We start from the raw sequence: 13639 nt of genomic DNA, 5'->3' as shown, positions 1-13639 counted from the left end.
CAGTGAAACGGGAAGGTGCTTTGGGTGGGGGACTGATTTCATTCCTGTCTGGAGATGGGCCCTCACCCCTCGCTGCTGTCTAATTAATCGCTCCGGTGGAGCACGCTGGCTGCTTTGCTGCTGGAAGAGGTGCTGGCGGCTCTGTCCTGGCTGCTCCTCGGGGCAAGGCTGAGCCGAGCCGGCGCAGAAGAGCTTCAGCCAGCCCTTGCCCCAAGGCAGGGACCCCTCTGCCCCCAGGCATCTGCCAGAGGAGCTGTGATGAGGAGGACGGAGGGGATGGGACAGCAGCTGCCGTGTCCCCGGCTCCGGCTCCTCCTGGCCGGGTGCACTGGGGAGCGCAGGATGGGTGCCGGGAGCAAGCGCCCTGCCGGGAGGGTTTAATTAACTCCCTCCCTGGGTACCCTCCCTGACGCCACTGCTCACCTGCGAAGGCAAAAATGAAACGCAGAAAACAGTGACAAACTTCTTCCTGACCTCAAATTAAAGCGGTGCTTTGCAATCTCCCTCCCACAGCGCTGCCAAAGTGGCACAGCACTGACACTGAGCTCTCCCAGCCGGCTCCCTCTTTGAGGATGCAGACCGTCCCCTTCCTCTGAGGCCGAAGGCTCCCAGCCCGGGGCTCGGCTCCTGCCTGCGCACCCCAGCTGGCAGCGGGGCGGGCAGCGAACGCCTCCCGGTTTGCAGGGCTGCCTGGAGAAGCAGATTGAGCCGCCTTCCCTCTGCTCCCTCCTGCCTCCGCCCGCCTGCTCCCGCAGTTTGCCCCTCTCCATCCTCTTCTGGGGTTTGCACCGTCCCTGCAGCAGCTCTGTGTCCGTCTGTTCCCTGGAGAGACCTCGCCAGGGTTATTTTCCCTGCTCTGCCAGCTGAAATCACCAGCTGCTTTTGCTAACGGTCTTGAAACCCCCGTTTCTGCAGTGCTAGCATGGGGCATGGCATTTCCCCAGGCTGGGAGCAATCCCCGAAGGGACACGTCCCCACCAGGATGTGCCACCACCTGTGTCACACGCGAAGGGCAGGAGAGAAGGTGTTGCAGGGAGGACAGGGGCCGGGGGGAAGGTGAGAGGAGCTGCAAAACATGCCCGTGATGTCTTCAGATGTCCTCCCAGCTGCCGACACAGGGAGCCAGCAGGAGAGAAACCGGAGTTTTTGGAGGAGAAATGGGGTTTGGGTCCAAGCAGCAGCTGGATTTGTGGGGAGGAGAGGGGCTGCGGCCGTGGCTTGCTGCCCCCAGCAGCACTTCACCGTGTGCTGGACATGCCATGCCACACGGGTGGGAGGATGCTCTGACCCACGGCAGCTGCCCCCCAAGCTTGGCAGGGTTCCTCCGCCTGAGGGACATCCCCCTGTCCCTCCGCCCCACTGCTCTGGCACAGCCGACCCACCGACGTCCAAAGCCCCCGTAAGCTGCGTCCCGGAGATTTGCGCAACCAGGGGTCCCCTGCCAGCCTGCGGCCCCGTGCAGGGGTTGTAGCCACACGATGCTCGGAGGAAACCGCAGACGTGGAGACCCAGCCCTGGGCTCTGCCCCCGCTCCCAGCCCGTCCTTGCTGTGCATTGAACGCAGGGAAGCTCTGCCCGAGCAGAACCCACGCAGGCTCGGAAAGAGCAGAGCCCCCAGAGCACAGGCTGCCTTCGCTCCCTGGGCGGCCGGCAGCTCATTTCAGGCAGCTCTTCCCCTTGCATTTCGCAGCTCAGCCCATGACACCAGGGGGAACGATGGCCACGCTCCCCCGGGACCTTTCCTACCGGGTGCTCGCGTACCGGGGTGTGCTGAGGCGAGAGCTGGGGTTACCTGGGGCTTCGTCCCCCGGCGCTGCAGCCTGGCAGGCACGGCAGCCTCCTCCGCACCCGCACGGCTTCGCCCTTCCAAGGCCAGCGGGTTGCATCGGGGTTCGCCCTGCCAGGACGTTGCTGCTGGGGACTGCCCGGGGATCCCTGGGCAGGGGTCCCCAGTCCTCACCCCGTAGGGATAAGCACCTTTCCCAGCCCCTCCTGTGTGTCGCTGGGTCCCTGCTGCTGTCCCCTTCCCCTTCAGAGGGACCCCGTCTCTGCCCCCCTTTAAACTCCCTGATCCATTTTCCATTTCACCTGGGTTTTGCTGGTCTCCCACCCCCTCCCCGTGCTGTTTGCAGTTTATCGAACCCCACCAGCCTCCCAGCGCTCCCCGCCAAGCCGCCTGTGCCGGGCTTCGCCTTTGCAGGCGTTTTGGTGGCGACAGATTGCGAGGGTACAAAGAGGGGGGCAGCGGCTGGGGGGGCCGCACGGCACCGCTGCTGCCGCGGCTCAGCCAGGGAGCCGGAGCCGAGTCGGGCGGCTCGTGGCAGGGAAGGGATGGGGCAGCCTCCTGCCCCCTGCCAGTAGCCACGCTTGCCCCTGTGCAGCTGAAGGCCCGGCTGGCAGCAGCACGGAGCGGTGCCGGGATCCGCTCCATACACGGGGTCCCATTCACCTCCCTTTCCTGTCATCTCTGGCCTCTCCTAAGCAAGCAAAGGAGCTTTACTGGACACCAGCAATGCTGGGTTCCCCATGGGCCATTTGGCCCCAGCCTGCAGATGGGGAAACTGAGGCAGGCAGTGATGATCAGTGACTCACCTAAGATCACTGTCAGGCAGGAGCAGAAAAGGGGGCAGAAAGCAGCTCCCCCATTCCCCAGAGACATGTTTGCCACACTGGCCACATTGTCCCTCCATCCCATCCCTGTCCTCCACCCCACAACGGACTTTGGTTGCGAAAAGCAACAGCCTAAACCCCGACCTCTCCCTGTCGCCCCGTCCCACCCTGGGGAGATTGTCCCCTCTCGGGGGGAATGCCACGGGGAGCTGAACGAGGCCACCGAAGCTCGTCCCAGCCTTCGGCTCGCAGATCCCAGCACAGGCTGCAAAGCTCACCCCAAGCCCTGGGGTGACTCGCCCGTGCCGAGCCCCGCCGTCGCCGGCCGGGGGATGCTGAGCCCTGGGGAAGGTTCCAGCCCCGCAGGGAAGGGGCTACGTATGCTTCACGTCTCAGCGGTCGGAGACACCCCGGTGTGGTTCCATGCAGAGCGAGACGCTGGGGTGTGAACCTGCAAGGTAGCAGCAATAGTGCTGAGAGACGAGCAGCCCTAATTATATCCTTGCTTCTCCCGGCTGCTGGGTTCCTGCTAGCACAAAATGCCTCCAGACAAGGCACCTCCACGCAGGGTGGCTGGGTCAGGTATAAGGAGGCAGAAAAGCGCAGAGGCAGGGAAAAAGAAACAAAATTATTTGAGAATTCATTCTGGGCTGCCCCAGGGCAGAGGCTTTTTTGGTTCAGCTCAACTCGCTTTGCCCAGACCTATATCGTCTCTCATGCCCGAGCCTGGCAAAAGCCAGGGAGAGGGACCCGTGCTGCCTGTTTGGAGCCAGGCGTCAGAGCAAAGCAAATTTTCAGAGCCAGGGTTTTGCAATGTAGGAGAGCAAAGACCCGATGTGAAACGGCTGGGCATGGAGAGGGAGAGCGGAGCAGATAGCCCTGTTTCAGCTTGACATCTTTCGCTGGTCGGCTCCATCTTTGATCGTTCAAATTGTACCATTCGGGGCCAGAAATGTCCTTGCTGATTGCCTGTGCTTGGCTGAATAAGAGAAAACAGAGCAGGCGCTGCTGGCAGTGGTAACCCAGGCAGCTCCAGGGTATTTGGGAGGTGACGGGGGCTCGTTCAGCAAAGAGAAGGGAGAGAGGAGAGCGAGGGACCATCCAAAGCCCAGGACTGCCCGTGGCATCGGTGCCTGGGGGGTTGGCTGGGGGCTGCATCTGTGTTGGGATACGGTCCCTCAGGCCCTGATGCCAGACGTGTCCCCAGAACTGTTATTCTTTAGCAAAAAAAAAAAAAAAAAAATAGTAGGGGATAGGTTTGCTCCTTGCCAGCTGCTCCGTCCCCCCCCAGGTTTCCCGTGCTGGCAGCTCCTCCGAGAGAGCACAGCAGGGGCTGAGAGCGGTTTGTTCCCTTTCCCCAGAACCTAATTTAGGACCGTTGCCTCTTTCAGATCACCAGAAGCTGGAACGAGAAGCCCGGATCTGCCGCCTCCTGAAGCACCCCAACATCGGTAAGCGCACCCTGCTCCCTTCCGCGTGCCAGGCGAAGAGCCAGGCAAACCTGCCCGTGCTCCGCGCCCGGTTCCGCTGCCCGCCTGCCCTCCCGTGCCCCCGCCGGGGCTGGGGGGGTCCCCATCAATAATTCAGCCCTGCCTGCAGCAGCACGGGCTGTTTGTCCTTCCCTCCTGAGCCAGCCACCACCCCGGAGATGGAGAAGGGGCTCGGTGGCAGCCCACCCTGTTGATCCGCAGAGCCGTCCCTCCTCTTCCTCATGGGGAGGCAGCATCTTCAAACGGGGTCATGGGAAGAAAGGCCTCCACCGAGCGCGGGGGGATTGAAGTAGGTCCTACCTAACCCACTTGGCCATAGCTCCCTCAGGGAGAAGCGGGGCCCCAGTAGGCTGCAAGGGACTATTTTTACTCCTCTCCCCCCCCTCGGGTGCTGTATTCCTCTGCATGCTCCAAAAAGCGGCTGCAGCTCCGAGCAGCAGCAGCAGCACGGGGCGTGTAGGAGGAGCGATGGGGGGGGAGTGAAGACTTTCCCACCGACCGTCCATCTGAGAGTAGCCTCCTTCGGAAAAGCTGTTTCAGGAAAACTCCTGAGCCCCTGCAAAAGACAAAAATAGGCCAGAGGAGAGAGAGAGGGGAGGGGAAAAAACTGCAGTAAAAAAAAAACGCAAACCCCAGCCTTCGGAGCGATGCTGACGCAGGCTGTTGGTCCCCGGGCATGGTCCAGCAGTGGGAGCGCAGCGCCCGGAGCCGTGGCTCTGGGCATGAACCCCCTCTCCCCTCCACGGCACCGATGTGCCCACCCTGTGGGATCCTGCAGCTTTTGGGAAAGCATTTGGGGGTAGGACGGGAGCTCTGCAGCCCTCTCATCCTGCAGCCGGGAGCTGGGAGGTTTCCCCTTTAGCTGAGCTCCTCCCTGACCCCCTCGCTGCTCCCAGTGGCCTGGATCCATCCCAGTTCCTGAATCCCTCCCCAGGAACCGCTGCAGCAGATCCAGGGACCCGGACCCCGGGACACCGGGACCAGCCACGTGGCTCCTGCCCCATAAATATTTCAGTTCGGAAAAAGCCTGTCAGCTTCCATCTGTCTCAGGCACACAGCTGCACGGCGGGTCTACCCTGCATTGCCGGGGCACCGGACCCCGCAGGATCTGGCCCCCAGCCTTCCCCCCGCCTCTGCTCCGGCAGGACCAATGCCCCGCACAGGAGCTGCCCTGCCGGGGTCCTGGCGGGGAGTCCAGCCTCCCCCGCTCCGAGCAGCAGCCAGGACCTTTTCTCTGCACCAAAATATACGTGGGGATTGCTGAGACCTGAAGGAAACGCGCTGTAAAGCGTGTGAATAGAAGAAATACTAAAAATGGAGGAACTCGCCCCATGAGGACTTGCAGGATGGTAGCTGGGCCATGCAGCTGGAGCTCCCCAGGCTCCTAGCCTGGCCCCAGCTTTTCCCTACTGCTGTCTTCTTCCCTTCCCTCTCCATCACCTGCCCGTGGGGCTGGTGGGGTCTCCGAGGACAGAAACACCTTGTCCTGCGGTTCAGCCCCCCCATGCCTTCTCCCCCATCCCTGCACCACACCTCGCTGTTTGGCCATGACCTGCAGAGATGGCAGGCTTCGAGCAACCCTGCTGCACAGGGCTGGAAGGGGTTAACAGCATGAGATCCTAACAAGCCCAATCTCACTGCTATTTATACCCAGGAGGCTCTTCTCCAACCCCCCCCCCACCCCACACCCTCACCCCCCCCACTGCTCCTGCTGCCTGGAATCTTGGACTCGCAGCTTCCCTTGCGGTGTAGCACAAGGCAGCTAATTACCCACCCAGGAGCTGGAACGAGCTGTGCCACTGCAGACGAGCCCTAACGAGAGGAAGAGGAGTCCCTGCTGCCAGGGGCATGGGGAAGGCGAGGCAGATAACCCCTCTCCATCCGTCCCCAGGTGAAGCACCTAGCTGCTGAGGGGCTTTGCTGGCCCCTTACTTGTTCCCTGCAGCAAGGGGTGTGTGTGGGGGTCCCTCTGTCTCCCGTGGGAATGCCGTGCTCTGCAGGTGGGGGTTATTGTGGCTCTGAGCCTGGAGGAACCAACCTGTGCTTTGCACCGTGCCTGCAGGAGAGCCTTGCATGGAACGCCATGCACAGGCGGTCGAGGGCAGGTCCAGGTCCCCAGGACCCCGCAGCACATCCACGGCACCAGGTCATGTATTAGCGGGAGCTGCCATTTCCCAAAATTGCGTGTCCTTGCAGGGAAGTCTTGCTTTATTGAGGAAACTTTGGCTACACCCAGCCCTGGAGTTGGAACTCCGGGTACCCATCGTCTTCTGACCCTCAGTCCCGACGCTGTGTCCCGCTCCTGCCTCGGCTCTCGGCACCGAGCTGGAGTGGTTTGGCTGGCGCGGCCCTTTCTGACTACGGTCAGTAATAGAAACTTGCGGGACCAGGATATATTTAGAGTGGCTGCTCCTTCTTATACCTTCTCCGCTCCTGGCAGCCACAGGCATTGGGACTTCCCCAGGCAGGGGACGTATCCGGACCATCTGCTTATAGTTACGCTGGCCCTATCCGTGCCGAACTCGCCGGATCCCCCTTTAAACACTTCAGCTTCTGCAGGATCACAGGCACAATACCCCCAAATCCCTCTCGGGCAAGACGAAACAGGAGGAAAAGTGTTTTTTTCCAGCAGAGGAAGGCAGAAAAGCTGGTAGTATGTGTTGGAGAAAAACAAGGGGCAGACACAGGTGTCAGAGCACAGGGGATGTCTGCGGAGGCCGGCAGTGGGGAAGGATAACCAGGGAATAAGATGAGAAAATTGTGTCAATAGACAAGACCACAGGAGACCGCATGAGGAAAGATGCCGTCCGGCTCAGCAGACCCCCTCTGCCCCTTGCTCTGGCCGGGGCGAGGCGATGCCGCTGGCAGCTTGCTCTTGGCAGCTGCTGGATCTGCCCACTGAGCTTGGAGGGAGGGCTAGGACCAGCAAAGTGGTGTTTGCTGGCCTGGGAGATAAGAGCGATGCAGCGCAGCGTCTGCACTCGGCAGCAGGGCTTGGTATCTCCCCGGGCTCAGGCTCAGGTCTGGAGGATGTTCCCATACAGGGCTCAGCTGATTTAGCTGTGGTAAAATGGGCTAAGAGCAAAAATTCCCACAAAATCATTCACCTGAACATTTCCTTTTCCTCCCTGGTTTCCAAAGATCTCAAAGATGTTGAAAGTTGTATCAGGCTGAAACCAGGTGAGCAGAGAGGAAGGGTTAAATATTTACAGCCTCAGGGAAATCGGAACAAAATGTGAGGTGGGGGGGCAGAGGACGCGGGACCAGTCTCCATTAATATGTCCTACCTGTTTCTGTGCCTGTCCCCTCGCTGCACATCTGCCTGCTAAGCTGTGAGCAGGGATCTAAGCCTGAATAACCAGAACCCAGGGTGGCAGGTTTGCACCCGGCTGTACCTGGCCAGGCGTGGCCGAGGGGAGAGGATGCCTTGAGCGGGGCGAGATGCCAGCCCCGCGCGAGGAGACGGGGAGAGCGCTTCCTCCGAAGGAAACTCATCCTGCGGTGATTCCTGGATATCCCCGACCCGAGACCTCCCAAGGAGATAAGGAAGGTCACGAGCAGAAAATAAAAGAAGCCCCGTCAGTGCCAGGGCTGGCAGCCCAGTGCCCTGGCTGAGCCCTCCCTGCGCCCGGGCACCTCTCCTGGGGCAGAGGGCTGGGCTGGGGCTGCCCAGCACCCAAGATAGCCCAGCAGCTGCCCGGGACCTCGGCCAGGCGCCAGCCCCGGGCAGTCCCTGATTTGGATGTGACCTTTGAGCCTCGCACAGCTGCCCGAGGCTGGGGCCACGGCTCGGGTACCCCATTGACCGGGGATCCTGCTCCCCCCGCAGCCAGCGGCAATAGCGAGAGGAGGAGGGAGGGGGAATAGCCCCGCTCTGCCCTTCCCCAGCTCCTGCTTGTGCCCAAAGGGGAGCAAAGGCATTCCCAGGGAGCGGGGGGGGAGCCAGGCGTACCCCGTAACCCTTCTGTCTCTGCCGCAGTGAGGCTCCACGACAGCATCTCCGAAGAGGGCCACCACTACCTGATATTTGACCTGTGAGTAATGGTTAAATGCGTCTCTTAATCCCCCGGCAGCTGCATGCTTCTACCCCAGGGCAACGCGCCCCGCACCCCCGCAGCCCCCCCTCAGCTTTCCCCCGTCCCCCACCTCACCCAAGTCCTTCCTGCAGGCTGGGTTTGAACCAAGCCTGGGTCCCCCAAGCCAGGCAGAGGGCAGGTCCCTGCCCTGCACCCCCCCGCTCCCCCCGTGCACAGTGCAGCGGCATTTCGGGGGAGTTTGCCAGGGCTGAGCGTGCTGTAAATCAATCCAGCTCCCTTGCGTGCTGCGCTGAGATGGCTGAGCGTGACTCCCCCCGTTTTCTTGCAGGGTCACCGGTGGGGAGCTGTTTGAGGACATTGTGGCCAGGGAGTACTACAGCGAAGCGGACGCCAGGTGAGCACGGGCACACGCCACACCATGGCGAGGGCAGCAGTTGTCCCCTTCTCCCGCGAGCTGCTCCCTCCCAGGGTCCTACATGTCTGGCTTTCTGCAACATAAGCTCCTTCCATGCTGGGAGGTGTTTTACAGCCGCTCCGCAGCATGTACTCATAAACCAGATGTGTAGTGCAAAAAAAAAAAAAAAAAAAAAAAAAGCTCTCTTTTTAAACTCTCTCAGCTCCTGTGCCAAGAAGTGCGTGTGTTACCGCAGGGCCGGCCCCCCCTCGAACCGGGCAGCTGCCAGCCATCGCTCGCAGCATCCTCCTTCCCCGGGCCGGTGGCATAGCCCACACCTGACCTCCCTGCAAAGGAGCAAGGCATCGGGGCTCCCCGGGCTGGGGGCGTCGGGGCTTCCCAGGCCGGGGAGAGCGGGGGTCCCCAGGCTGGCAGGGAGGAAGCCCAGCATCAGGCTGGTGCCCCAGCCAGGAGCGTGATAGCAGAGACAGCCGGCAGTCCTCACCCTTTCACCTTGCAGCTGCATTAGAGTCATGTGCGAGCGTTTCTCTGGCATTTACCACTTGAAAGCACTAAGGAGGAGCAGTCAAGACAGGCTGGGTGGGAGGATGTGCTGGAGCTCCGCTCCATCCCACGCTCCTGCTGGCACTTTCCAGGTACCCTGCTGCAGAGGCAGGGGGCTGGGTACCATTTCAGCCACCCCTTTGGTCCTTGCAGCTCAGCCAGGAGACAGCAGTAGCCTCATTTTTTTGAGAGGACATGATTTGGCCCTCTCCAGTCTCCAGATATCACTGTGCCTCTTGGCTTTGCCCCCAGGATAAGCATAGCCTGTACAAATGTCCAAGGGGGTGGTAAGCTCTGTGCTACCTCTGCCTGCATGGAAATATCCCTTATTTCTAGGCAGAAAGCAATCTCATTCGATGGGCTGCCCGCACTGAATCCACTTACAACCCATCCACTTATTAGTTTCATACAAATAGAATAAAATACATGTAAATAAAGACCTTCTGCCTTGCACACAACTGTTTTGGAACAGAAGTGATCATCGCCTCAGTCTTTTTCCCTTCCTTTCTCACGCACGCGGCAGAGCTGGGGTTTAATGAACTAGATATAAAGCGAACAGACGCAGCGAGAGCCACCCGCATTAGAGGAGGCCAGGGAAATGGGGCCGGAGCGAAGGTTGGCTCTACGTCTGAGCAGCACATCTGCTCTGCCTGGGTTTGGAGACCAAATCTGGGCTGGCATTGCGACTTCACTGCTGGTCTTCAGCTTCTCCCCCCTCAGTGTTGCTTCTCTGGGGACCCCATGGGCTCCACCGTAGCCCCTGTGCTCCTGCTCGCCATGGCTGGGTGTCCAGCAGCTCTGGTGGAGTCTTACTGGGTGTACGCTGCTCTCCGCGGGCGCGTGGCTTTCGGTGGAGGGGGATGCTGAGCTGTGCTGCAGGGCCGCTGGTGGGAAGCACGATGGGGAGAGGGGCAGGAGGGATGACGTGCAGCCAAGTAGAAGTGTCTTAAGTAAACTCTGCCTTGCTGGACCCTTCTGTGAGCTTTCTCCTCTCTCCCACAGCCACTGCATCCAGCAGATCCTGGAAGCCGTCCTGCACTGCCACCAGATGGGGGTGGTCCACAGGGATCTGAAGGTAGGAGCTGCAGGGGAAGGGCCTGTGGGAGGACGTGGGGACCCCATCTGCGATGCAAAACCCTGTGAACCAATGCCCTGGGTCCTCCAGGGCAGCTGAAACACTGCAAGGAGGAACACCCTGTAGGGCTTCTGGAAAGCCACAGAGGAAAGACCAGCTCCGGGGTGAAACAGCGCGAGGGAGAAAGGGTAGGGAGGTCCTTGTAGTCCATGGCCCTCTAAAGATCTATGGTCACCACGACACAGGGCAGGACAAACCGGTCGAGTAGCATATCCAGAGCCCTGACCTTCCTCCGTGCTGTGCTGGGAAGCCCCCCGCCCCGCAACAGCAGAGCCCTCGGGGGGTTTCACTCCTCTCCAACCCCTGTCTCCTCCTGCAGCCTGAGAACCTGCTGCTGGCATCCAAGCTGAAGGGTGCTGCCGTCAAGTTGGCTGACTTCGGCCTTGCCATCGAGGTGGAGGGGGACCAGCAAGCATGGTTTGGTGAGTAGGACTGGCCTGAGGTGGGGCATCCTGCAGCCCTCATTGGTGTGTTTGGTCAGGGGGTCTCCAGGAGGGACACGCGTCCCCAAGACCTGAACCCTGGGCTATGGGAGTGCCCTGGCAGCACCAGCCTGGGAGGTATGATGGATGAGGAGGAGTTCGATGGCTCCAGCTGTGCCCCTGGAAACAGCCTGTATTGATCCAGGGCACAGGCAAACAGCTCCACAGGGACTCGGTGAGTCACCGAGATGTCCTGGTGAGCTGGACAAGCTGGTGGCAGGGGCAGACCCAGGGAAGGAAAACCTCGTCCAAGTGCTGGAGGTGCACACCGGAGCACCCCATCCCTCTGCACCATCGTGGGGTTTGCCTGCTGTCGCTGGCTGTTGCTGTTTGCTCTGCTCTTGGGAGACCAGAGGTTTCTGGAGGGAGGGTGCCCGTCTCGCCAGCTCGGCGTGTGCCAGGGCTCTCAGCTCTTGCAGCCACTGGCCAGGCACCAGGCAAGCAATGCGGGGATGGGGGCTGCCTGCTGGCGGTGCGTGACGGGCTGTCTGTCCCAGGTTTCGCTGGCACCCCGGGATACCTCTCCCCCGAGGTGCTCCGGAAGGACCCCTATGGCAAAGCCGTGGACCTGTGGGCTTGCGGTAAGTCAGACCGGGGCTGTAATGCCAGGAGCGGGCTGGGCTGGGCTGTGTGGGATTAGGCAGGCTGTTGATCTAGCAAGTCCCAAGTCGCAATTGCTAGCTATGTCTCGGGGAGGTCAGGGTGGAGGATTTACCCAAGAGGTGGCACATTACCCTGGGTTGTCCCCAAAGCAGCACCCTCCTTCCCAGTCCAGCGGCACCTTCCTCTGACGGATCAGCGCCCTTGCTACGCACCCAAAGCCCCCAGGCAGAGGAGACGCTGGCTCTTTCGCCCTGCCCGACTCCACGTCAGGCAATGCCTCCACGTAGCTGCAGCCGGAGGGGAGCTTTCTTCCGCCCGCGATGGGGAGGAGGCATCGCCCAGCCCTGATGGGGCACCCGGCTTGAGGCTGCGCGTGGTGGCTGCCAGAGCCACATGTCTGGCTCAGCCACGTATCTCCCCAGCCGCTGAGCACGTCAGCATGGAGCTGGACCCACCAGCGAGCCTTTTGCTCTTTAATCAGGGAGCAGATCCTTCTGTTTCCCTAATTTCTCGATTTCTCTGCTTGAGCTGGGCCAGTCCCCAGGCTGGGTCTGCTCATACCTCCAGCAAGAACGCTCTCCCACTGATCCCACGTCTCCTCTCCCGGGCAGGTGTCATCCTCTACATCCTGCTGGTCGGGTACCCACCCTTTTGGGATGAAGACCAGCACCGACTCTACCAGCAGATCAAGGCTGGGGCTTATGATGTGAGTGCGTTTGTCTTGCTTCCCCCTTTCGCTGTCTACCCTCTCTCCTGCTGTCCCCATGTTGCAGTCTGCTGCTCCAGAAGAGCAACCAGGGCAAATTCAGACAGACGGGAGCAAGTTGCTTTCCTCTGCTCTGGTCACAGAGGGTTGGCCAAGGTGCTGTGCCCAGGTGCACACACTGGCACGTTTCAGATCCACTTTGCGGGACAGATAGGTCTTGTCCTGGGCCTGCCACCTTTCTCCTTCTACCCCTGCTCTCCAGTTTTCCAGCTGGCAGCTCTTTCCAGTTGCTACTGTCTCTCCAACCTGTCCCGTGGGCAGGAGCAAAGGGTTGCGGGAGAACCAACCCAAGTGCAAAGGGACTTCTGCCCCTTCCATTGCTCCCTGCCATTTCTCACCCCGGTCCCTTTGCTTTGGCAGTTCCCCTCCCCTGAGTGGGACACGGTCACTCCCGAAGCGAAAGATCTCATCAACAAGATGTTGACCATAAACCCATCCAAGCGCATCACGGCAGCAGAGGCTCTGAAGCATCCCTGGATATCGGTGAGTTTGGTGGCACTCACCGGTTGGGGTCGAAGGTCTAGAGATGTGGGGGTTCACGGGGGGGAACATCTCAGTGGGGAGCACGTGTTACCAAACATGCTGTCCATCTCTTTTCTCCATCCTGGGAAGACGGTTTCCTGGCATGGTTCCTCCCAGTGCTCTCGGAGCAGCCTTTTCCCCAAGGCTTTACAGCAGAGAAAAGCCCGGAGTGTGAATGCAAAAAACGTGTCCCAGGGGAGCTCGTGATGGGAGGGACGGGCACGTTCCCAGCCCTGGTGGGGACAGGCTGGTTTCTTGGTGTCACGCTGTGCTGGGGGGCCTTTCCTCGGGGTGGGTGGGAGTAGTTTTGTGTTTATCCATCCATGCACCCCAGCAGCAATCCCTCGCTGCACCCCACTGCTCCGGCTGCCGGTTCTCACTCTACATCAGCTCCTAAAGGCAGGAGGAGTCCATGGGCTTAACCCTGGGACCCACACCACGTGCAAACCCTGAGCACACTGCTAAATGTCGAGGTCGGTCGAGGGGTTAACTCAGGGGGCAGCCAGCTCTCCCTGCACCCCCCCACCCCCCCCAGAGCAGATCCTGCTGACTCCAGAGCTGCAATCTCCCGCTGCCTAGTAAAGTTTTATCTGCTGCTGCTGCTGCAGGCAGCTCTGGCCCGTGCCTCGGCCGGGGGAGACCACGCGCGGGTGCGTGCGTGCGGGAGCGGGGCTGGGGGAGCCCCTTGCCCCTCGGCGCCTGCTCTGAGCCAGGTCTCTCTCCTCCCAGCACCGTGCCACCGTGGCATCATGCATGCACAGGCAGGAGACGGTGGATTGTCTGAAGAAGTTCAATGCCCGGAGGAAGCTGAAGGTAACTTTTATAGTCTTCAAGCTGGCTGCAAAATGCATGATAAGGTCATTGGGGAGTTTGTTCCCCGAGTGGGAAAGGACAGGGTGGTGACTCTGGGTCAGCAGTATGGGGGTGATGGACATTTGGGGATCCCCGTTGTGAAGAAGGGAAAAGAGGCCAAGTGGGGTGGTGGCTGCATCTGGCTGGGGTTCCCAAGTGCTTAGAGGAAAGCCAGGGTGAAGGA

The 13639-nt window shown here is 60.7% G+C and overlaps 1 protein-coding gene across 1 annotated transcript in view; it reads left to right on the top strand.

The window, feature by feature from the left end:
* Positions 1-13639, top strand: part of CAMK2A (calcium/calmodulin dependent protein kinase II alpha) — a 33130-nt gene that overhangs the window by 6523 nt on the left and 12968 nt on the right. The window contains exons 3-11 of the mRNA XM_075509436.1: positions 4002-4061; positions 8080-8134; positions 8466-8531; positions 10098-10170; positions 10550-10652; positions 11210-11293; positions 11927-12021; positions 12442-12564; positions 13333-13416. Coding sequence (XP_075365551.1) covers positions 4002-4061; positions 8080-8134; positions 8466-8531; positions 10098-10170; positions 10550-10652; positions 11210-11293; positions 11927-12021; positions 12442-12564; positions 13333-13416 — 743 coding nt within the window. The remainder of the gene's footprint in view (positions 1-4001; positions 4062-8079; positions 8135-8465; positions 8532-10097; positions 10171-10549; positions 10653-11209; positions 11294-11926; positions 12022-12441; positions 12565-13332; positions 13417-13639) is intronic.

The sequence above is a fragment of the Mycteria americana genome, chromosome 8 (genome assembly GCF_035582795.1).
Source record: "Mycteria americana isolate JAX WOST 10 ecotype Jacksonville Zoo and Gardens chromosome 8, USCA_MyAme_1.0, whole genome shotgun sequence".
NCBI lineage: Eukaryota > Metazoa > Chordata > Aves > Ciconiiformes > Ciconiidae > Mycteria > Mycteria americana.
Note: the sequence above shows the minus strand (reverse complement) of the source record. Positions and strands in the feature narration are given on the sequence as shown.